Genomic DNA, 24579 nt, shown 5'->3' on the forward strand with positions numbered 1-24579 from the left:
GGAGTTCCTACATATAGAATTAGACATGTTTTGTTCTTGACATTTGTTTCTCTAATTCTGTACCAATTCCTCACTATTTTAATTAGTTTTGTCCTATTTCATATTTGGCAGGGTATTTCTTATTTATCTTTTCAAAAATATATTTGTTGCTCTTGAATATTTTTTCTTTAATATGAACTTGTGTGGTTCATTGAGAAATCTTGCTGACATTTTTTCTTGGTATAGTATTGGCTTCTTGAGGGTGTTGACTTAATATGTATAAAATTTTGAATCCATCTATCCAGGAACTCTTGTGTTTTCTTTTCCAGTCCTTTTTGATGTCTTTGTAAAAACTTCTAGTTGTCTTTGTTATTTTAATTTCTAGGTAGGTTGTTATTTTTGCTTTTGTTTATTTTAGATACACATTTTAGATGCAAATATATAACATATTTCGATATAACTGTATTTGATTCTTGCTTATATATAGGAAAATGCTTATTTTGGGTATGGTTATCTTGAATCTGGTCACCTGTTAAATACATGGGAAAAAATATCTGCCATGAAATAGGCACTGGAAAAGTTATTATTTTAGAGGATTTTGGCCCCTACCTCCCCCCCCCGCCCCGCCAGTATTGGAGGTTGAATGCAGGGCATTAGTACTGAGCTGTTCCTTAGCATTTTTCTTTCTATTTTTTATTTTGGATAGGATCTCTTTAAGTTGCTCAGTTGCCCAGGCTGGGCTCCAATTTGAGGGCTGGGATTACAAACTTGTGCCATCACTTCGGGGTGACTTTAGCTCTTTGATGAAAGTTAAGCTGATATCTAAAAATAGCAATCAGACTATTTTAAAGGTAATTTTTTCTTTCCTTTGGTAAAGTAGTTAATATGCTGGAAGATTAAGAAGGAAGATGGATTTTGAGCAGTTTCTTAATGGGGAAATAAATTAGAACAATTTCATCTTCTCCAGGAAGTATGTGCAACAGTGACCTTCCTTCCTGAGTCTGTTTCAAGCCTTTAGTTATTCAGGGAATAGCAGAGATTCTTTAGCTCTTGAAGCCAAGAAGCTCAAGGAATGGGATTTTCCTAGTCAAAGACAGGAATAATACAAGTTATCAGAAAAAATATCAAAGCTTTACAGCTCCTTCTGAAACTTTTGATGTGAAGCATGAAATGACTTACTGATGTTTTCTCTGTTCATTCATGAAACAGAGTGACTGAGCTACAAGGGAAAGCTAATTGGCCTACAAGAGTGATGGCAAACCTTTTAGAGCTTTCAGTGATAACAAACAGCTAGCTGTGGCCCATGTGCCATGGTTCACCACCACTGACCTAGAACATAACTTTTGTCCTTCCTGGAGGTACACAAATGCAAAATTGTTAATTTTCCATCTTGTTGTTCATATAAAAGTTTCCCCACCTGAGACATTATATATGCGTTTTTTTGTAAAAGTTTGCATTAGATAAATGTGTGATTGCCTACACAGCTGTACATTAATTGTTCAGTGTGTTTTTTAGTCTTCATTCTTTTCTTTCCCTCTTCTTCCCATACTTAATGGTTTTGTAAAATTCAATTTCAACCCAAGTGCAGGGCTTTATGTTCTAAACATCACTTCTATAAAGATAAATTATAACTTTATGTCAAATTGCTGAAGTGTTATTTTGTTACTTACTTTTTTGGGGGGCTGGGTGGTACTGGGGATCAAACTCAGGACTTTGTACACGGTAGGCAAGCAGTCCACCACTGAGCTCCATCTCCAGTTCTTAAATATTATTTTGATTCTTATTCTGATTCTAAAAAGTTTTGAAACTGTTTTTGAAGTTCCAAACTTTTTGTTTCTGTATACTTCATTGTATCTTGTTACTTTCTACTTCATTTTGTCTATTTTGTTTATCCAAATTTATTTTATATTTTTGGTACCGGGAATCACACTCGGTACCTGGCGCTTGCGAGGCAGGTGGCAGAACCACTGAGCTAAATCCCTGGCCCTATCTAAATTTATTTTTATTTAAGATAAGGGATTAAGGAAAGAAAAAGATTAATTACATTATTTGATTTTCCATTATATTTGTGTATTAGTTAAAATACAGGTGTAGATAAGTTGATTCAAATAGACTAAAAAAAAAAAAGAAAATTTAGCTGGACGTGGCTGACACCTATAATGTCAGTTCTTTGTGAGGCTAAGGCAGGATGTTGCAAGTGTGAGGCCATTCTGGGCAATTTAGCTAGACCTCATCTCAAAATAAAATTTAAGAAAGAGGCTGAGGATGTAGTTTAGGGATAAAGTGGTCCGGTGTTCCATCTCTAGTACCACACGCACAAAACATTAAAGCTGAGGTAGGGTTGAATTGGACTGGTTTAGTTAATTGTGGCTTCATTTCTCATCTCTGCTTTCTTCTGTGTATTGGCTTTGTACCTAAATTGACTTTGTCCTCAAGCTGACTTCTGTCTGGTGACAGAATGGCTGTAGAAGATCTGGGTTTCATATCTCAGATAGAGAGATTCAGATAGAGAGTCTCTCCTGGTAGTTGTCTGATGGAGCAAGACAGTATAATTTTCAGAAATCTTCCTAAAAACTCTGTCTCATTGGCCTGAATGAAATCATGTGTCATATAGTTTATTATTTTTTCCGGTACTGCAGATTTAACCAGGGCCTTCACATTGAGCTATATCCCTAGCCCTTTTTTTATATTTTTATTTTGAGCCAAGGTCTCACTAAGTTGCTAAATTACCCTGCTGGGCTTGAAGTTGTGATTCTCCTGCTTTAGCTTACCAGAGTGCTGGGATTATTGGCCATCATACTCACCTCATATATTTTATTCTTAAACCAAATTCAGGAGATTGCTGTGGGCACCGGGCTGAGTTTCTGAGCCATCACCGTGGCCAAGGGTTTACCTTTAGGACAGTTGGGTTTCCCATGGGTATTGGGTGTGGGACAACTTCCCTAAAGCACATTGGCATTGTGGCAACTAGTTATTATCTGAATTAAATTTATTGGTACTGTAAAGAGGGTCCAGAGTGGAATGGATGCTGGCTAGGCAACTATCAACATCCACTTAATAATGAATCCTATAAAATTTCATCTCAGATCATATGAAGTAACAGTAGTAAATATAAAAGGAAAAATAGACAGCCTAAGCAAGTTTTAAATTGACTTACTTGAAAACTTCTCTGCAGTTTCCCAGTTTTTATATGGTTGATTTTAGCTGACTGGCTGTAGCTACTTACAGAACAGAGAAAACTCATTAAAAATAATGAATTATTTACTTGGATAGTGAAATTCAGTTACAGAGCATTCCACTGTGCCATGAATTCAGTTCAGACATGTTACTGGTTCATGGGCAGTGAAGCTTCTCACTATGACACAGCAAAGAGAGAGAGGCTTTTATCTTATCTCCGTGTTGCTAGTGTTTTAATGGCATTTTATTGGTTCCATTTATACTTTATTTTAGTTGGCTTTATTAATATAAAATTGCTTTGTATATTTGAAGTTATGAAAATTTGTTAGGCACCAAAAATAAATAGGTCACTCAAATCATCCTACTACTTTTTACAATTGCATTGGCTTATAGTACTTGAGTAGTAGTTTTTATTTTGCTTCTGTGGTTTGCTTGCTTGGACTATTTGGAGGACAATTAAGATTAGCAGCAATATAGTAATGAAAGTCTTTAAAGTTTCTTTAGGAAATTTAGTAAAAGCTTTGTCATGGATTCTTTGGTCCTCTCTGTTTTCTTTCTTTCTTTCCTTTCTTTCCTTTCTTCTTTTTTTTGTTTTTTGTTTTTTGAGATAGGGTCTCCCCATGCAGTTCAGACTGGCCTTGAACTCAGTATGTATTCCAGGCTGGCTTCTAACTGACAGCAATCCTCCTGCCTCTGCCTCTGAGTGCTGGGTTTACAGACCTGCGCCACCACACCCAGCTCTTTCACCCCCCCCCCCTTTTGTGTCAGGAATCAAACTCAGGGCCCCATGCTTGCCAGGCAGGTGCTGTGCCACTGAGCTACATCCCTGGCCCTCATCCTTTCTTATTTCTCCTAGTTCATAGAAGAATAAGAGGAATTCTCAAAAAAATACAGGAAAATGCCTTGTAAATTATATCTTTTAAAATAAATTATAGCTTGTATATATATGAAAGCTAGTTGCTAGTATGTTAATAAGTATTGCATATATAATATGCATGGTCACATTATCTGAAAATATGTAATTTATTAAATGAAGCCCAGAATATTTAGAGTTCATTGCATTGTTAAATTTGAAAGGCTTTTTGAGTGGAAGTTGCCTCTCAGTAAAAATAGCATAATTTTGTTGGTGAAATACAAACAGTTTTAACCAAAATTGGTTAATATCAATTAATAACCAGACTGAATTGCCAAAGCATTTAATTTGCTTTGGTTTTACAAAGTTTCTATGTTAGATTATTTGAGAATGTTTATTAATCCAGTCTTGTAACTTTATCAATCATTGAAATTTTTTTCTACATTCCTTCTTTTCTTTTTGGTCCCAGGGATCGAACTCCGGTCCTTGCGCCTGCATAGCAGGCGGCGAAACCACTGAGCTAAATCCCTGGCCCTACATTCCTTCTTATACACAGGAAAAGTTAGATGAGTACATGAATATTGCTCTTGTTATCTAGGATTGCAACGGGAAATCTCTCAAATACAACTGTATTTGAAATATAGTTAAAGAGAAAGAAAATAGATGCCTGTTGAAATTCAGTGCTCTTTGAATCAGGCTCATGAGTAAGAAAGAAGTATTAGATACTTCAGTATTAGATAAATAAATCAATTTTCTCTTCTTTGTTTGAATTTAACATTTAAAAGAACATTCTGCCTATGAAACACTTCAGTGCTTACTTAGCCATTGGTGAATTTACATACCTTGTCTAATTTGTATCAATTTGGTGTCTATCTGTACGCACAGATCCAAGATCCCTCCTAAAGGATCTAGGTTTCTGTAGGAGATATAGTGTTCCACTACTCTGATCAGTATTCCAACTCATATATGACTACAGTTTAAAAAAAAGACATCATGTTTGTCACTGTCTTCACATTTATCCTGAGGCCAACAAGACAAGTAATACAATATGTAATAATATAGGCCAATTAATAATAGGAATATAAGCACATTTTCCAGATGAGAACACTAAAATTTAGAAAAGCAATTTGCCCAAGCTTATATGGATACTAGTAATCAAGTGTCAAGGCATAATTTTTCAAAAAATTTCACAACAGAGTCTTATATAAATATAGAATGAACACTTGTCAGATGTTTTCAGTTCATAAATAAGGGAACCAGCAGCATGATAAAGTGGTTCAAAGAGATACAAAAACTAGATAGATGTTGGAGAAAGAAGTTTATTTACTTATTTATTTTTTGATATTTGAGACAGGATCTTGCTTTGTAGTTCAGGCTAGCTTTGAATTCACTATGTAGCCTAGGCTGCGCTCAAACTCACAGTGATCCTCCTTCCTCAGCCTCCTGAGTACCGATAGTACAGGTGTACACCACCAGGCATGGCAGAAGTTTAGAATGAAATAGCTAGGTTAGATATAAAGCTATTCTATAGGGATATAAAGACTATAGCCTTTGAGGTTTTCTGGTATTAACTGTCCATTCTAGCAGATGAGTATTCTATTGGTCAGAATTCAGTTGCATCTTTGCTAGACAAAAATTTCTAAATTAACGGGTAACATCATAGAATATGAAATAATGAATAAATAGCCAACCAATTAAAAGTATATTCTCTAATGAAATTATCTTTGAGTGGGCTTATTCTCTCTCTCTCTTTTTTTTTTGGTACTGTGGATCGAACTCGGGACCTTGCACTTGCGAGGCAGGCGGCAGAACCACTGAGCTAAATCCCCGGTTCTGCTTATGCTCTTATATTACATAGAACAGACTTACTGCCCTTTCTTGTGCTCCTTTTAAGTTTTGGATAAGTTTTCTTGACACAAACCAGCATTGAGACCTAGGTCTTCTGACTCCAAGTCCAAATTTCTTTTCACTCTGCTTCCCTGCTTCTTTACAGTATAATATTTGAACATTAGAGCAATCTAACTTTTGCAAAGTCAGCTAGACTCTTTGTGTTAGTTTTTCTTTGTGCACAATGATGGTGATACAGTTTTCTTCCTCAGACAATCATTATAAAACTCAGTTGATACTTGTGAAATTTGTGTAGATGCCCGAAGTGAGAAACTGAAGTTATAGTGTAAATATTGTGATTATTCTTTTATGATATTTTTTAGCAAATTTCAAAGTAGTAATTATAAACATTCTTATACTTTCGATTAAGAAGTCAGTACAGGGCTGGGGATTTAGCTCAGTGGTTTCGCTGCCTCCTATGCAAGCGCAAGGACACAAATTCGATCCTCGGTACCAAAAAAAAAGAAGTCAGTACAGTATTTATAAAATAGTTCCTTTCATCAAATTAGCCTTTGCAGTATTTGGAACAAAAGAGAATTGAACCATTTTAAGTAATTGAAAAATTGTACATATTAAACCATATAACTGCCTATCAGAGTTAAACACTGAATTATTTAATAATAATTCTGTCCTGGTCTTAACATGGTTATTTGTATGTGCTGTTTAACTTAACAGTGGGGTTTTTTTTTTTAGATGCTCTTAAAAAAGATTGGGATATCTTATTCAGGTTAGCCCTGAAGCAATTAGGCAAGTCAGTTACCATGGTAACAGTAGGTAATAATTTCCTTACCTTAGTTAGAGGTTTTAGTAATGAAGAAATTTCTTTGCTCATTCACTGAAACCCATCTTTTTCTTGAGACTGGTATTAACCGTGTCCATTCTAGAAGATGACTCTATTCTAAGTGGAAAAATGTGGTCTTAAGAGAAATCTCTGCTCTGTCAAGATGAGGTAAAGTATGGTTTAAAAACTAGGTTAGTGATGGCAAACCTTTTAGAGATGAGTGCCCAAACTGCAACCCCAAACCCACTTGTTTATCGCAAAGTGACAACATTGCAATTAAACTTGAATATTGAGGTTTTAGTGTAGAAAAAACAATTCAGACATTAACATCTTTTGTCTTAAAAACAAATAACACGTGTGGCATAGGTTTGTCAACACTGAACTAGGTGATTAATTAAAAAACTTTCTTCTTAACTAACTTTTAATGAGTTTAGTTTTATTTCTAAATTGTTCTGAAATCTTACTGGTGTAATTTCTATCGACATAAAGTAGAAATGATTTTAGTCAACAGTTTGTCCTCCCATCTCATTGGTGTCAAGTAGAGTCACGTAAGATGAATTTTTCAAAACATAATTCAAAATTCTGACACATAATTTCTTCACATTTAATTGGCTACTATTATCAGTCCTCGTCAGAAAGTACTATCATTTAGCTATCATGAGGCATATTGTACAACTAATTTATCAAAGAGCTTTACTAAGGAATTTCAATCTTAAGATACTTTATGAATGCATTATGGAGATTAAAAATAGTCATAGCCAGTGGTTAATAAAACCATCACTGGATATTGTTCAATCTTAGAATATTTTGTCTATGTTCTGTTGTAAGAGTTGGAAAATTGGCCAGTAGATCACATTTAATGTAAGGTTTGTTCTTCATACTGTTAGCTAATTTACATTTTTAAGTGGTTGAAAAAATCTAAATAATAAAATTTTGGGAAATTTGTATAATTTCAGCTTTCAATTTCTGTATTTAAAAGTTTTATTATAACATAATGTGGCTTATTTGCCAAAGTGTTGTTTGTGGCTTTTATTTTGTAATGGCAAACTTGAATCAATGGGACAGAGACCATGTGGACCACGAAGGCTAGAATATTTATTATCTGATCCATTAATGACAAGGCCTTATCAATTGTGCAACCCTACTAACTAGGTTCTTGAGCTCAATCTTATAATCACATTTATCAATTATTATAGTTAGATAATAAATTAGTGTAATCATAAAACAACAAAAAATTGTTGATCCTTGTTCTGTATTATAAAAAAAATAGCCTTGTTAATTTTTTAAATATCCTTTACCCCTTTTATTAACATACTTTTGCATCATGATTAATAAAAGGAATGTAAGTTCTTAGAGAAAGTTTGGAGTATCTTACCATCTGCAATTGAGAAAACCACAGTATTTTGGTACACATTGGTTCAGACCTAATTCATACATATTCCCCCCCCCCACACAAGTGCACATACATAAAATTAGAATCTTATATTTCATCTTTAATTAATTATAAGAATATTTTTAAAGACTGCATAAAGTTTTATGATTACTGTAATTTATTATTTAACTATAATGATTGATAAATGTAATTATCAGATTGAACTCAAGAAGCTAGTTAGTAGGGTTGTACAATTGATAAGGACTTGCCATTGAAACTTCACTGTCTGTTGAATCTGCCCTTTTTTCCTCCTTATGTGAAACACAGTTTGGGACACTATGTGAGGCAAAGGAAATTGAAAAGTTGCCTTTTTCAAATATTTTGTTAGAGTATTTGTTGACAATTTGTCAAATGACATAGATGCAACACTAATCTACAAGATTATTTACTCAAAAAGGTATTTATTGGGCTGGGGATTTAGCTCAGTGGTTTCACTTCCTGTTGCGCAAGCGCAAGGACCCGAGTTCGATCTCCGGTACCAAAAAAAAAAGAAAAAGGTATTTATTTCAGTTATGAATTCATAAACATTGATTATAGTCCTCAGAAGATTGTTTAGAATCCTTGAAGAAAAACATGTGGAAGATGCTATTTGCTTGAAAAAGAAGTTCCAAACAAACTGGAAGTGAACTAGTCAAAGTGATACATGAATACCTTGAAACATACAGAACATTATGGAAACAGTGGAAGTTTGAGACTGGTAATGACAAAAGGTATAAAGACTACATTAAGTTCAATCTAAAAATATATTGCAAATAATATGTTGTCTATTCACAGAGAAATACTTATATATTAAAAGTTGCCTTTAGCTTTTAATACCATATTAAATGATGTCCTAAAAATTCCTGATGAATTTGAGCCTAATGAGCCTAATGAAATTCAAGCTCCAACAATATCTTCTTTTCAGATTAGGTGAAAAAATGCAGTTAGCTATTTCATTACTGAAGTGCACTGACAGTCCAGAGGAAGATTTTGAACTAAAAGGAAATTTAAAAATTATTCCTTATAAATATTTCTTATTTTGTAGGTTTGTTGAAGTAGGGTTGTTTTAAAACATGGCATCACTAACTGACATTTTAAGGACTTGAATTAAATGAACTGGAGTGATCATGTGGAAAATATGTTGACATGTACTGTTAGTTTATAATTTCAGAGTTAAAATTCAGCTTTGGAAAAGTGACATGGAAGTGATTTTTGGAAGTGATATTTAATTAGTGTTATTTAAACCCTAAAGAAGAATTAATAGCACCAATAGAGCAAAAAGTCAGTGTGTCTAAGACAAAGTTTTAGTAATATTTTAAAATATTTGAAATAAAAAATTTCAGTATTCAAAGCTTAAGAATTTTTGCACCCTTGAAGTATAAATTGAGGAGATTAAATTGTTGGAATACTGATGAATGAGAGTTTTCAGTTCTAACAAAGCTTATGTATAGAATTTGAAGAAAATATTGAGTATTGATCAGAAGTGGAGTATAGCATGAAACCTACTATATATTTTAACATTAATAATGGGGAAATGGGAATAATTTCACAAAGTCAAAGAAAATAAAAAAAGAACAAAAATTCCAAAGAAAGTAAGGTGAATACTAGTCAAAGTAAAGTAAATGGGAAAATCACATTCTTTTATTCTCTATATAAGAGATGAATTTCCCTAGATGTTCAAATCAGGCTCTTCAAAATAAAAACAAAACAAAACAAAAATCCTACAAAGTCTTGAAAGTAGTGAGAAGTTAGTTGAAAAGTTATAGATAGTAGTAGATGGGTAGGCAAGAAAATTTCAGGAAAGTGAACCAAAGCATATAAAAATACCTTATTCATTTCAAAGGGGGATTTAAAATCTTTTAATGGTACAATGTGAAGTGTTACAAAATGGTAAAATACGTGATTTTAGAAAAAAGGTATCTCAGAGTTGTTCATACTGAACAACATAGAAGCTAAATATGTAAATAAAAATTCTTTTACTTTGTGACTTTAATCTTTTCCAGGAATAATGTTTATCTGATGGAGAATTAAATCCTCATGTGTATTAGAAGATTTTCCTATTGGAAATTATTTCATAACTTTAATTTTTTGTTTGCCTTTTTCTATCCTAATATCTAAGTAAACTTGACAAAGATGCTAGTTTTATAAAGAAATTTACTTTCAAATTCTTTACCTGAAACATGTATATTGAAATTTGTGTGTGAAAGAAACTGTTAATATTAAAAATTAGATGTTTCAAATTAAAATGATTTTTGTGTTATCCATAGCCGTAGGAAAGTTAATTGAAATTTACTTTTGTTTTGACAGTATAAATGAATTACTTAAAAATTCCAAGATTCTAAAGTTTTTATTAAAATATTACATATTTTATAAAAATATGTTTTAAGAACGTATTGTATACATATAATTTGGAATCAGCTTTTGATTTGTCAAAGTTTTTGAATTTGTGGCAAATATGTCAATAACCACTTATATTTGTAAATGTTTATAAATATAATTGATAAACCATATATACTTTACATTTTATACTACATATAATACATATGATTACTCCAAGAGTTGGCATGTCAGTTCTGATTTAGTGAATCATAGATCTTATCTGCTGCCAGAATTGCCAGTGATGCGAAGAATATAGGTAAGCACAAAGTGTGGATGAAACATTTGAGAAACAGACTCCAAAAATGTCCCTTTCTTTTGCATTAGCACTCATTATGATTTTGAATTACTAGACTACATTTGAGTAATGTGTGCAAAACCTTTGCACAGGGTAAGTTGTTTTGGATCTTCTATTTTATATTCTCATAATTACACAACTTACTTGACTGCTCTCCATTTTCCAGGCATAGACTAATCCCTAATTCCAGGCTTATTTACTATAAGCAATTTAGATGGTTGAGCTCTCTATATTACTAGCATATTTTCTAGACAGGGACTTTGGTATTTTTCTTCTAGTTAATATTACGTTTACTAGGCTGTCTTCTGACTTAAGTTCATTAGCATATTACAAGAAACTCTCATTTAGATCTTTCATTGTTCTTCCCCCAGTAGTCAAAGAGTTACATGACTGCTATTAATTCTTTCCTTCCCAGTAATAAGGACAATGGATTTTGTTCTGTATGGAAAATTGTTTGATAAAGTAGTCTTTTAAATTTTTGTCCAGTAATTATCAGTATTCTTCATTTTTAGTTCATGCTAGGAAAATGAGCAATTAAAGTAGATACTTGTTGAATATTATTTAACTTTATTTTATGTTGCTAAATAATCTCAAATATAACAGGCTATTCCTAAATTCTAAATAGTTGCTGTAATTATTTAACATTAACATTGTTTCATCACGAGCATCTTAAGGAGTATTTTAAACTGCTATCTCCTTGTCTTAGTTACTTTTCTTGTTGCTGAGACAAAATAGCCAACACCCAAAGTTAAAGGAAGAAAAGTTTATTTGGCTCTTAAATCATAGAGATTTAAGTTCATAATTGGCTGATTCCAAGCCAGGGTGGCATGGCAGAGGGGCATCGCAGAGGAGAAACAGTTCCATGGTAGGCAGAAGACAGAAGGCAGAAGGCACCAAGCAAGCATGCTATAAGCAATAAGCAGCAATAACAGCTTCTCTCTGCCCCTTTTATATTCTATCTAGGCTATTGAGATTAGGGTGGAGCCATACCAATCAGTGGACTAATTTAGTAATTTCATACTCCAGATCCAGCCACCTCTGAAAAAGTCACACTTATGACTGCATGAGGCTTTCAGGGGACATCTAGACATAAGCCATAACACCCCTTATTAGAAATTTGACATAATAGAAAATAAGATTGATTTTTTTTTTTTTACTAAGAACTTAAGGCTGCTTCAGTTTATTATAAGTCACATTACAGTATGGATTCATTTTACCATTAACAAAAGGCATGTTATAATTCTGACATTCATTATTTTCTTTAACTATATTTGAAGTTTTATTTACCTTGTAGCATGTCCACAAGTCTACCAACAGATGTTTAGAAAACCCTTAAGAAACTCGTATTTGTAGGGAAACTTGAACACATAATAGGCCAAGAGCGTAATAAAAAATCTTAATGTAGAAGAGCTGTTATCTGTCTTGAAAAATCAAATCTCCAAGTAGATATGAATAAATCTAACAGTTTTGCTGAGTTTACTTAGATCTTAGGATAGATGATAATCATACAGAAAATTAAAGATATCAAAAATTTTAATACTTTATATGCCCAAGTAGTCTCTGTTAATGAGATAAAGGTTAGTCCTTGAAATTATTAAAAGAATAATAGAATTTTGCAGTTGCTAGAACCTTAAAACTCAAAGCAGCCAATTTATTTCAAAAGAAGAAATACTAATAGAATTTAGATCTAGAATCTTGTGTCTTTTTCTTTTGTGATTCCAGCTACTATACTGTGTTTTGGACTAGATACCATAACTTACTTTAGATGTGTTTGGTTTTAAGTCACATGGACAGGGCTGTCTCTGAGTTTTCTTTCAAGGATTTGTCTTATTCATAATGTTTTTTGCATTTTTCAACAAGGTCATTTTAAAGATGAATGAGAAAAAATTGGAAACAATATCACAACAGCGGAAATTTCCTGAATGGATGTCTATGCAGAATAAAGGATGTGCTATAGAAGGAAAAAAGGTATAGTGTTAATTTACTATTTTTTTTCCAGTTTATATTTTTTATTAGTACAGAACATGTTTGCAGTACGTAATGATTACGTTCCTGGGTAATTGGTACATGCACATAACACATCTTTATTTTCATCCCCTCCCCTTCCTTCTATCCCATCTCCCTCTATCTTTTGATCTCCTTCCCATTTGAGAGAGATCTAGTTCCCTAGTTCCTATTATCTCTCTCTTATTTTGCTTTTGGGTTTCTCATATAAGAGAAACCATATGATACTTGAGCATGTGTGTCTCATTTATTTTACTTAACATTGTGGTCTCTAGCTGCATCCATTTTCTTACAGATATCTCAAGGTTATTGTTATTTATGACAGTGTGTATTTACACTACATCTGTTATTTCAGATGGAAAATTTAAATTTTATGGTTTAATGAATCGACCCTTATTTGTAAACTTCAGGTCATTATTTAGGTCAGAGTGTCTGTTTTGTGAATGAACCAGGGTCTAGCTGAATGCCTGAAGGGGAATGAATTTTAATTGGGTTAACAAAATGAGAATTCTTACTGTATAATTCCTCTTTGTATATCCAGTTTGTATGGTTGAACTTACTGGTTTGTTCCAATTCAGAATTAATTTGGACATCATTAACATTGGTGACTTTTTTTGGTTAAGCCTTGAGTTCTCATAGATTTAAAATCTGGAAACCAGTTGTCAGCATTTCAGGGCCACATTATTGCATTATTACTAATATAATTTCCAATGAAATTTCTGAGTAAAATAAATGCTTTAATGAAAATAGTATTAGAAGTTTGAAAATAGATTTATTAGGAATAATAACTTTACAATAGGATGGCTTTATTTCTTAAAAATTGACCTTGACTTTAGTAGTTCTATAAAGCATTAACTGATGAAACTTAGAACTAAAAATTGGAAATGTCAATGGACTTTATTATTTCAGTGAATGTCATTTAGTATAAACTTTACTTGTGTCTATTTTGCATTTTATATAACTCAAGGCACATATTCAGAAGAGTGTTTTTGAAGATGATCTCCCCTTCTTAGAATTCACTGGCTCTATTGTGTATAGTTATGAAGCTAGTGATTGCTCTTTCCTATCAGAAGATATTAGGTAAGACATTTGAATTACCTAATTACACTGGTTTGGGATCCTTAGAACATAACAACTATTATGGTAATATTTGTAAGTTCCAGAGGTAATTATTTCTATGTATAGATTATCACTAAGTTCTATTCTACTTTTTAAATAAAATAATCATGGAATTATTTGCAATGTATCTTTTATTATGTTAGATTAATTTTTTTACTTTTAATTCTTAAGATATTATATATAGAACTATTGAACACGTATGTTTTACTGATTTGTGGAAAAATATAAAAATTAATTTCTAAATATATCTTTACATCTTATTAAAATACTACATAATAATATTGAATAGTGGATATGATTGGCTCTGTTTTATTTATTTAGTGAATTCATATATTTACATCAAGCGATCTTTAAAAAGAACATTAGAAATGACTGGTTGTACTTTTAATTATTGCCTGTGTCCTGTTTTCTGCTTCTGAAACAAAATTACCTATAGGATAAATTATAAAGAAAATAAATTTGTTTCTCAGTGTTGGAAGCTGGGCAGTCCAACAATGTACATTGAGATCTGATGAAGGACTTTGTGCTTTGAGATAACATGGCAAAGGGCAAAGGAGCAAAGACAGGGCACAAGGGGCTGAACTGAAACTCACTCTCTTGAGAGCCCACCTTCTCCTGTGATAACATTAATCCATTCAGGAGTGCAGAGCCTCTGTGATCTCATCACCTCTTATTAGGCCCACCTCCCAACATTGTTGCATTAAGGATTTCAGTTTTGATGTGAGTTTTAAAACCATAGCACTTTGTTAAATTAAGACTACAATAATGCAATCTCAGGCTCTTCAAGAATTTTACGAGCAGTACCAGTAAGGAATGATTTCAAATCTTTTTTGAAGTTACTATACTTGTCCTGTCTACCTCCCTTTCTTTTTCAACTGTTACTAATTGGCCCTAGAAAACCAGACATAGCTGGGGATGGTGGCACATACCTTTAATCTCAGCATTACAAATACTCCTGAGGCAGGAGTATTTGAGTTTAAGGCAGCCTGGGTTACATAATGAGACATTGTCTGAAATCCTGTTCCTTAAAAGCAGAAGTACATTGAGCTGTTTATTAATGTTCTCTTGGTGGTAGAGTTTAATCTAGAAATACACACAGGTGTTCTCACTTCCACTCGTTTTCTGGCCATTTTGGGTCTCATATTGAATTCAGTTAGACTCACAGAGAAGGTAAAAATCTATTATTATATATTAACTTCACCAACTTTGCCTTGCTATGTCATATATGAAGGGAATGATCATAGTAATTTGAAGAATTGTAGTTTTGAGAAATTGTATGTTGTAAAAGGTAGAGTTTTTGTTTTGTTTTCTATTTCCTCTTTTCTGACTACTTTTAAGATTCTTTCTCTCCTTCTCTCTCTCCCTCTCTTTCTCTCTCCTGTGTGTGTGTGTGTGTGTGTGTGTGTGTGTGTGTGTATGTGTATATGTATGTATATATGTGTATGCCATGGGGTACTGGGGATTGAAACCAAGACCTTTGCACTGGACTACATCCTCAGCCCTTTACATTTTTTTGATTTTGAGATAGGGTTCTGTTAAGTTGCTTAGGTGGGACTTGAACTTGCAGTCCTTCTGCTTCAGCCTCCCCAAGTGCTGTGAATACAGGCATGTACAACTATGCCTGGCTGACTTAAGATTTTTAATACAACAGTTTTTCCACAATTTGATTATGATCTGCCTTTGCATAATGTGGTTTGTGTTTATCCTGATTGGGATTCATTGAGTTTTTTTTTTAATTTTAGATTTATAGTTTTCATTAAATTTGAAAATTTCTTCTCTCATCCTGCAATTCTTTTCTCTTTCTGGGACTTCCAACAAGTTAGATTGCTTAATACTATTTCCTTTCAACCCCCACCTCCTTTTGTGTTTTCAGGTTGACTTAGATATTTTTCTTCTGTATTATCTCATCTTTTGTTTATCTCTTCCTGTGAATTTTTTGGCTTAGATATTATATTTTTCATTTCTAGAAGTTCCATTTAAAAAATATATCTGCCATTTTGGTTCTTAATGTTTTTGTGCTTTCTTTTAAATTCTTGAACTTATTTAGCATATTTATAATAGTTTTAATTTATTTATTTGTCTTGTTAATTTCATTATTCTAGGGTTTTCTCCCCCTTTTTTTGTTGAGTGATTACTCTCCTGGATATGGCTCACATTTTCCTGTTTCTTCTCATGGCTGTTAACTCTGCTGATTAGAGGTTATGAGTTTACTGTGTTGAATGCTAGATTTTGTCTTCTTTCAGAGAAAGGAGCTTCATTTGTCAGTTATTTGAAGATCAGCTTTATATTTTGAGACTTGTGTTTAAACTTTGTGTCTTAGTCACTTTCAGTTGCTGAGACAAAACACCTGGCACCCGCAGCTGAAGGAGGAGAGATTTATTTTGGCTCACATTTTAGAAGTTTTGGACCTTGCATGGTTGGTTGGCACTAGGTAGAAGTGGCACAGTGGAAGAGTTTGGTAGAGGAAAGCTGCTCTCTTCATATCAGCCAGGAAACAGAGCCAAGGGAGTAGCAGGAAAGGTAGATATCCATAGTGACCCATCTCTTCTGAGAAGACTCTACCTCCTAACAAATCAGCTATAATGGCCCCATAATCCAGTCACCTTCCAATGAAACACATGATGCTTTGAGGGCTATTTTAGATAGTACGTAACAGGGTAGGTCTACAGTTCTCTTTAGTCTAACAATAATTTAAAGGGTGACCCTTCTGCCTTGTGACCATAATGCTAAGTGAAGTAAATCAGACACAGAAGGTTAAATGTGGGTTATTTTCTCTTTTATGAGAAACCCAAAGTATAAATAATTTAAAGAGCAAAATAAAAGATAGATGACAGAGAGGTAGACCTTTAGCAGATGGGAGGGGACTTGAGGATGGGGATAGAGGGGAGGGAAGAAAAACTAAAAAGGATTAAGATGTCATATGTATATGCGCCAACTTCCTACAATGAATATATTCATATATCATAAAATGTACTAAAAAAAAGATACTAAAAAAAAAATGTAACCCTTCTGAATCTGCTTATTTCTCCAAATGATCAACAAGAATTTCTATGACTTTTCAGAACTTTAAGGCCTCTTAACTCTGTGTAATCCCTAGGGATGGTTCAGTTTATAGCTCCTCCATTGTTCTTTGCCCAGCTTCATATCATTTGAGACTACTCATGCATGTCTTAATATTCTATAAATACTCAAAGACACCCTATGAAGATCCCAGAGTTCTTCTGCCTGCCATGTTTCTTTGTAGTACTCTGCCCCACAACTTCCAGCTGCCTCAGCTTCTCAGGCTGTGAACTCTGGCTCCCTCACTCACTGCTCTTCTTGAGTTTCTTCTTCCTTTTCAGTTATCTGGAATGTGTTTCGGGTAGAATGCTGGGGCAACTGTAAGGCTTCCCCTTTGTTTCCCTTCCCTCAGTGATCAGAGTCCTGAACAACTGGCTATGTTGTGTCCAATTATCAATTTTTTTTTTGGTAGAAGAGTGAGTCTGGTTCCAGTCATTCTATTTTGAAGCAGAAGTTGAGTTTATTTTTAAAATTTAAAAATTGTGATATAGGCAGATATAATAATAGATAATATAATAAATACACATATTCCTTTCACCTAGCTTTATCAGATCTTTTTTTTTTCCTTTCTGGTACTGGGGATTGAACCCAGGGGCTTTACAGTGAGCTATCTCTCCTACCTTTTAAAACATTTTAAAAAATTTTGTGACATAGTCTCCTTAAGTTGCCCAGGCTGTGCTCAAAGGTGCAGCCTTTCTACCTCAGCTTTGCAGAATGCTGGGATTATAGCCATGTGCCACCATGCCTGGATGCTTAGTCAAATCTTAACATTCATTTTCTTCAAATCTCTATTAAGGATTGCAACAATAAAATATTGTTGAAGTCACATATATATATATTTTTTTGTGATTTTTTTCCCTGTGCCCCTCCGAGATAACTTCTATCGTGAGTTCAGTGTTTAGCATTCTCTTACATGTTTTTAATACTACTTCATAATTTTATATCCCAAAATACTATATATCATTTTACCTGTTTAAAAACATTTACAAATGCTATGGAATTGTATGCATAAGAATACTCTGTAACTTATTTTCTCATTTAACATGTTTTAGATAAATTTTCTTTGTAGTTCGATTTTAACTTTTTTATGTTGTTCCACTGTTTTAGTATTTCACTATTTGTCCATTTTCTTATTGACAGTTTTTTTTTCAATTTTTTGCCAATAGGAACAATGTTGGACTGTTCATTCTTAAATGTTTGTCTTTTTATATACATTCTAGAGTTTCATATATTTATGAGAAAAGATTGTCAGGTCATACATAGTATTTGTGCATCTTCCAATAGATATTGTCAAAAAATTTCCCAAGAGAATTTTTACCAATTTATGTGTTTGTCAGAAATGTGCAGTCCCACCCATAGATGTGGCTCTCAGCACTGGATATTGTGAACCTTTAATTTTTGTTAACCAAATAGATGTGAAACTGTGTAGAGAAAATCAGAGTTTTGATGTACTTATTTATCTTTATTAGCTATTTTGATTTCTTTTGTGAATTGCATGTTTCTGTTTTTCTCCATTTTTCCACTAGATTATTGTGTTTTCTTAATTTTTTGAGTAACAATATTTTCTGGTAATTTATTATCAGTTATGTGTTACAGGTACCTTCTACCAGTCTATAGCTTCTCTTTTTAATTTTTGAATGATGTCTTTAGCTATGCAAAAGTTTAAAATTTTAATGCAATTAATCTTCACTATATTTCCCCCTTTAGCATGAGTCTGTCTGCTGGAGATGTGATAGGATTTGACATGGAATGGCCACCAATATACAATAAAGGGAAACTAAGCAGAGTTGCACTAGTTCAATTGTGTGTGTCTGAGAGCAAATGTTACTTGTTTCACATTTCTTCTATGTCAGGTTGGTCGTCTCTTTTTCTTTGTTTCATTTTGATATGGCCGATAATTGTTATATATCAACTTTATTCCTATAAAAGTAGTCTCTTTTATTAGTTGTCTGTCTTCTCATCATTTTATATTTAAGTATTCAGTTTCTACCTGATTTACTCATGTTCCCTGTTTCATGGAATTTTTATAACATTCTGTGAGGCATTGATATTTTTCTTGATTTAAAAAGAGAAGTAAAGTTTAGAATGTGTTAATGATGAGGGATAGTGCCGGGGATTTAGCTCAGTGGTTCTACCGCTTACCTCACAAGCGCAAGGACCTGAGTTTGATCCCCGGTACCAAAAAAAAAAAAATAAAAAAAAAATGATGAGGGATATACTGCTGGCACTAACAGAGATGACATTCAGATTTGTTTTTTCTTACCGCTTATCAATCAGGAGTTTTTGTCTTAGGTAAGAACAGAAATGCTTAAGGTGAATGTGTTTCTGAATTTAAGCTTAACATAAACACAAATTTAAAAATACATGTGGTATTTATAAGAGGTAGAGAGTACTTAACAAATATTATGGAAATAACAATGAAATATTATAGTTTTTCCCCAGGGATTAAAAATGTTGCTTGAAAATGAAACAATTAAAAAGGCAGGTGTAGGAATCGAAGGAGATCAGTGGAAACTTCTACGTGACTTTGACATCAAATTGAAGAGCTTTGTGGAATTGACTGATGTTGCCAATCAAAAGGTAGAGTATATATATTTTTTTCCTTAAAGAAGATAGTTTTATGTTTTTATAGAATGTGTTTTCTATCTGAATGTTATATTTTTTGAAAAAATAATTTAAGCTATATACTGTTTTTGTAGCAATAGAGAAGTTCTCTGGGTTGTATTTGGGTATAAACTTTCTAGTTTTATTTGTGGCCTGGTTATTTGGTGGTATTTAGGAATAGCTGGAAATACCAGAAAGTAATTTTTGCTACACTGCTTTTTTGTACTTCCAGTTGAAATGTATGGAGATCTGGAGCCTCAATGGACTGGTTAAACACCTCTTTGGTAAACAACTTCTGAAAGACAAGTCTATCCGCTGTAGCAATTGGAGTATTTTCCCTCTCAGTGAGGATCAGAAACTGTATGCAGCCACTGATGCTTATGTATGTATTTATAGATCTTTAGGTTGGGGTGTTTTTTGAAACCTTATAAATTACTTTGTAGAATTTTTATTGTGGTGATGGCATAAACTCAACTAAGATACTTAATATCAACTTGGCATTAAAAAATGCTTTCATCGAGTAAAACTTAGTTCTTGATATAAATTAGCAAGTACCAATCAACAGATTGTTGAGTCCTATTTATTTTCACTGTCATGATTCCAAAATAATGTCCAATTTGTGGGTAAAAGAAATGTGAAATTGCTGAAACCATGAAAGGCAAGCTCAGGCTCAGCAAGCACAAATGGTATGGATGATGCATTTGATATGTAGCAATTCAGAATAAGAATAATTTTAAAACAGTTTCTATATTGAAACTGCCCTTATTTTTATATTTATATTGAAACTATAGTGAAAATGTAGAAAAATTGCCTCAAATTTGGCTTGCTGCTTCTGTTTTATATTTGCAAGTTTATACATGGTGAAATCTGAGCTTTATATGTTGTACTGTTCTGTGTGTATTTATTTTAATGTATGAAATACAGTTTTTCCACAGTGAATTTATTGCCCTTTAATTGATAACTTTTATTTATTGGTGAATATCTTTTTGTTTCCCATTTTGCCTCTATTTTTAGGAGTGGAAACTTCTTTAATTTGTAATCAGAAAAAAAAATTCATTTTTGTCAGTGACATAAGGAATAATATTCCTCTTAAAAAGTACAATACTTGTTGAGACAAGCACAAGTTCTATAGCATTTTCATTCATAAAATCAGTATGGTGTGATTATATCTGTTAACAGTATTTACAGAGAAGGCTATTCACACACTACATTCTCAACTGATTTAATGAAGTGAAAGGAAGTAGATATCTGGACAAAGAAGATTTCTTTCCTTGTATGTATTTTGTGAGGGTTTATTTACAAGGAATTTGATTTGGATATTTGTAATATTGAGTGTTAATCAGTGAAAACTTAAACTTGTCATTTAAGGATGAGGCAGCTTTCTCCATTCTCATAACTCTGTAGTGATTAAATGAAGACATATAGATATGTAGCAGTAATAGGTTGAATTTAGTTTTGGGGGTGCTTTGAGAATCATTGTTTTGGATTTTTCTAAAGGTGAGATATATAACATTATTTTACTTATTTTTAACCAGCTTGTTCTTTTTTTTTTTCCTGTTTTGCCATAGGCTGGTCTCATCATTTATCAAAAATTAGAAAGTTTGGGTGATGCCATACAGATGTTTGATACAAATAAAGGTGTGTTATGATCTCAAAATAAAAGATAAAGTGTGAATTGCCTGTTTTGTGCGGTTTATCCATATAGTTTTGAATATTGTCTGTTCAAAATGACAGTATTCACAAATTTATAAAGTGTTTCATATTATTACAACTTTTTTTTCAACTTTTATTTTTTATTAGTACATGTTTGCAGTACATAATGATTGCATTCCTTGTGGGGAGTTGGTACTTGTATGTAACACATCTTAATTCCTCTCTTCTTGACCCTTCCTTCAATCTCTCTATCCCTTTGTTATTTGAGAAAGATGTATCTCCCTATTTTCTTTTATCTCTCTTTTATTTTGTCCTTTATATTTTGTTTTCTTATGTAAGAGAAATCATGTAATATTTAAACTTGTATGTATGATTTATTTCACTTAGCATTATGGTCTTAAGGTACATCCATGTTTATCACTGTAATATATGTCTTTTACTCTTGGAAAGATACCTACAAGGGGAATAGCTGTGTGAAATGGAATTTCTTCTATTTTTAGTTTTTTGAGGAATCTCCATATTGATTTCCATAATGACTGTACTAGTTTACATTCCCCCAGCAATGTAGAAAGGTTCCCTTTTCCCTACAGCCATGCCAGCATTTGTTATTATTTGATTTCTTGATGATTGCCATTCCAAGATGGAATCTCATTGTTATTTTAATTTACACTGTTTTAATTGCTAGATGCTGAACATTTCTTCATGTATTTATTGGCCATTTGTGCTTCTTTTGAGAAGTGTCTACTCATTTTAGTTGCCCATTTTTTGATTGGCACTTCTGTTTTGGGGGGAGGATCCTAATTCTTTTTGAATTGTTTACTTATTCTAGTCCTTTGAAGACTAGTTGGAAAATTTTTTTTACCAATCTATAGGTTGTCTCTTTGCTCTGTGGAAGCTTTTAAATTTGATATGATTCCATTTGTTGGTCCTTGGTGCTGTTTCCTGTGTACTGAGGTGCCTATGCCTATGACTTCAAGAGTTTTACCCATTTTATCTTGCAGCAGATTGTTTCTGTTTAAACATTTGGTTCTTTGATCCATTTTGATTTTAGTTTAGTATATGATGAGAAATATGGGTGTAGATTCATTGTCTACCTGTAGATAGTCAATTTTCCTAGAGAGGTGATTTTCCCTGTGGTTTATGTTTTTGGCCCCCTTGTCAAAGAGCAAATAGTAGAATGTGGTTGGGATGTTTTTTGCATCTTTTATTCTGTTTTATTGATCTGCATATCTATTTTTGTAGCAGAACCATGCAGTTTTTATCACTATAGTTTTGTAGTATAACTTGAAGTCTGGTAATGTGATGCCTCCCATTTTGCTATTTTTATTCAGAATTGCTTTTATTATTCTGAGTCTTTCCTGGTTCTGTATAATTTTAGGATTTTTTTTCCAGTTTTGTGAAGAATGGTGTTGGTATTTTGATTAGGATTGTGTTAAACCTGTATATCAATTTTGAAAGTGTTGGTATTTTGTCTATATTGGTTCTGCCTATTTGGGAATAGGATATTTTTTCATTTTCTTTTTATTTTTTTGAGACAGGTTCTCATTATGTTGTTCAGGTTGCCCTTGAACTCACTATGTAACTCAGGCTGGCCTATATTTTTCCATTTTCTGATGTCTTCTTCATCTCCTTTTTCAGAGTACTGTAGTTTTCATTGTAGAGGTCTTTCAGTTCCTTGGGTAGGTTAATTTTTAAGTATTTAATTATTGTTGGTGCCATTGTGAATGCTTTCTTTTGGAATTACTTTCTCGGTGGTTTCATTATTGGTGTACAGGAAGGCTATTGATTTTTGTGTTGATTTTTGTGTTGATTTTGTGTCCTGCTACATTGCTGAATTTGAATATTAATTCTAGAAGTCTATTGGTGGAATTTTTTGGGTCTTCTGTGTAGCATATCATGTCATCTACAAATAATGATAATTTTACTTCTTCCTTTCTTATACATATCCCTTTTATTTATTTTTCTTGCCTAATTGCTCTTGCTAATGTTTTGGGTACTATGTTGAACAAGAGTGGGATAGTGGACATCTTTGTCTTGTTCTTGATTTTAGAAGAAAAGCTTCAGTTTTCACCCATTTAATATGATATTGGCAGTAAGTTTGTAATAAATGGCTCTTATCAGATTGAGATAATATCCTTCTATATTGATTTTCTTTAGTGTTTTATCATGAATGGATGTTGGATTTTGTCAGAGGCTTTTACTGCAACTATTGAAATGGTCACGTGATTTTTGTCCTTTTGTTGATGTGATGTATTACATTTATTGATTTGTGTATGTTGCACCATCGTGTCCCTGGGATGAAGCCTACTTGATCCCGATGTATGATCCTTTTGATTATTTGTTGCATTCTGTTTGCCAATATGCAACATTGAAGATTTTTCATGTATATTCATTAAAGAGATTGGACTGTATTTCCCTTTTTTTTGTTGGATCCTTCTCTGGTTTTGGAATCAGGGTAATACTAGTTTTCAGAAATGATGTTGGGAGTACTCCTTCCCTTTCGATTTCATTAAAGAGCTTGAGGAATATTGGTGTTAGATCTTCCCTGAAGTTTTTATAGAATTTGACAGAGACCTTGGCTTTTCTCAGTTGGTAGGTTTCTTTTTTTTTTCTTTAATTATTGGTTCAATTTCATTGCCTGTTATTGGATTATTTGAGGTTTCTAAATATTTTGGTTAAGTTTTAGTAATTCATATGTATCTAGGAATGTACCCATTTCTTCTGAATTTTTCAATTTATTAGCATACATGTTTGCAAAGTATTTGCTAATAATTATCAGGATTTCTAAGGTGTCCATTATAATTTTACCTTTTTCATGTCTAATTGCATTGATTTGGGTATTTTCTTTCCTCTTTTTGGGTAAGATTGGTGTCTTACTTTCTCATTGGTGAGACAAAATACTTTTCATCCACAAGTTAAAGGAGGAAAGATTTCATGCTATAATACATTGGTTCCAAGGCAGGGTGAAATGGCAGAGGAGAAACCATTCATGGCATAGAATGCAGGAGGCAGCAACCTGCTTTCCTTCTTTCCCTTTATATTCCATCCAGGCTACAAATCTTTTGATTGGTGCCATCCATACCCAGGGTGGGGCTCCTCTCTTCAGTAATCCCCCCATGCTAAATCAACCAATGGTCTAATCCAGTATCACACACCCATGATCCAGCCACCTCCCAAAAGCTACACCAATAAGCGCCTAAGGCTTTGGGTGGGTGGGGGGACTAGATATAACCCATAACATCCCACTCCTGGCTCCCAGAAGACTCATCCACATCCCTTTATGCAAAATGCATTTGGTTCATCTCTAAGATCTGCCAGAGTCCTAATAGTTTCAGCACTGCTGAAAAGTCCAAGTCTAAAGTCTCCTCTGAGATTTA

At 33.0% G+C, this 24579-nt stretch overlaps 1 protein-coding gene across 10 annotated transcripts in view; it reads left to right on the plus strand.

Annotated features, from left to right (window-relative positions):
* The window catches only part of Wrn (WRN RecQ like helicase), a 169281-nt gene that overhangs the window by 13090 nt on the left and 131612 nt on the right, over positions 1-24579 (plus strand). For 8 of the 10 annotated variants that reach the window (XM_021236843.2, XM_013076106.3, XM_021236847.2 and 5 more), the window contains 6 exons: positions 12623-12730; positions 13734-13846; positions 18653-18798; positions 19377-19525; positions 19782-19931; positions 21118-21187. In XM_021236843.2, the coding sequence (XP_021092502.1) occupies positions 12635-12730; positions 13734-13846; positions 18653-18798; positions 19377-19525; positions 19782-19931; positions 21118-21187 (724 nt within the window). In that variant the 5' untranslated portion in view covers positions 12623-12634. Of the gene's footprint in view, positions 1-8664; positions 8820-12622; positions 12731-13733; positions 13847-18652; positions 18799-19376; positions 19526-19781; positions 19932-21117; positions 21188-24579 lie in introns of those variants that run through there. The other 2 variants (XM_087217240.1, XM_021236848.2) reach the window with 2 other exon arrangements.

Source organism: Heterocephalus glaber, unplaced genomic scaffold, assembly GCF_053883595.1.
Source record: "Heterocephalus glaber isolate CG9 unplaced genomic scaffold, H.glaber_assembly_v1.0 deba00001461, whole genome shotgun sequence".
NCBI classification, from domain to species: Eukaryota; Metazoa; Chordata; class Mammalia; order Rodentia; family Bathyergidae; genus Heterocephalus; species Heterocephalus glaber.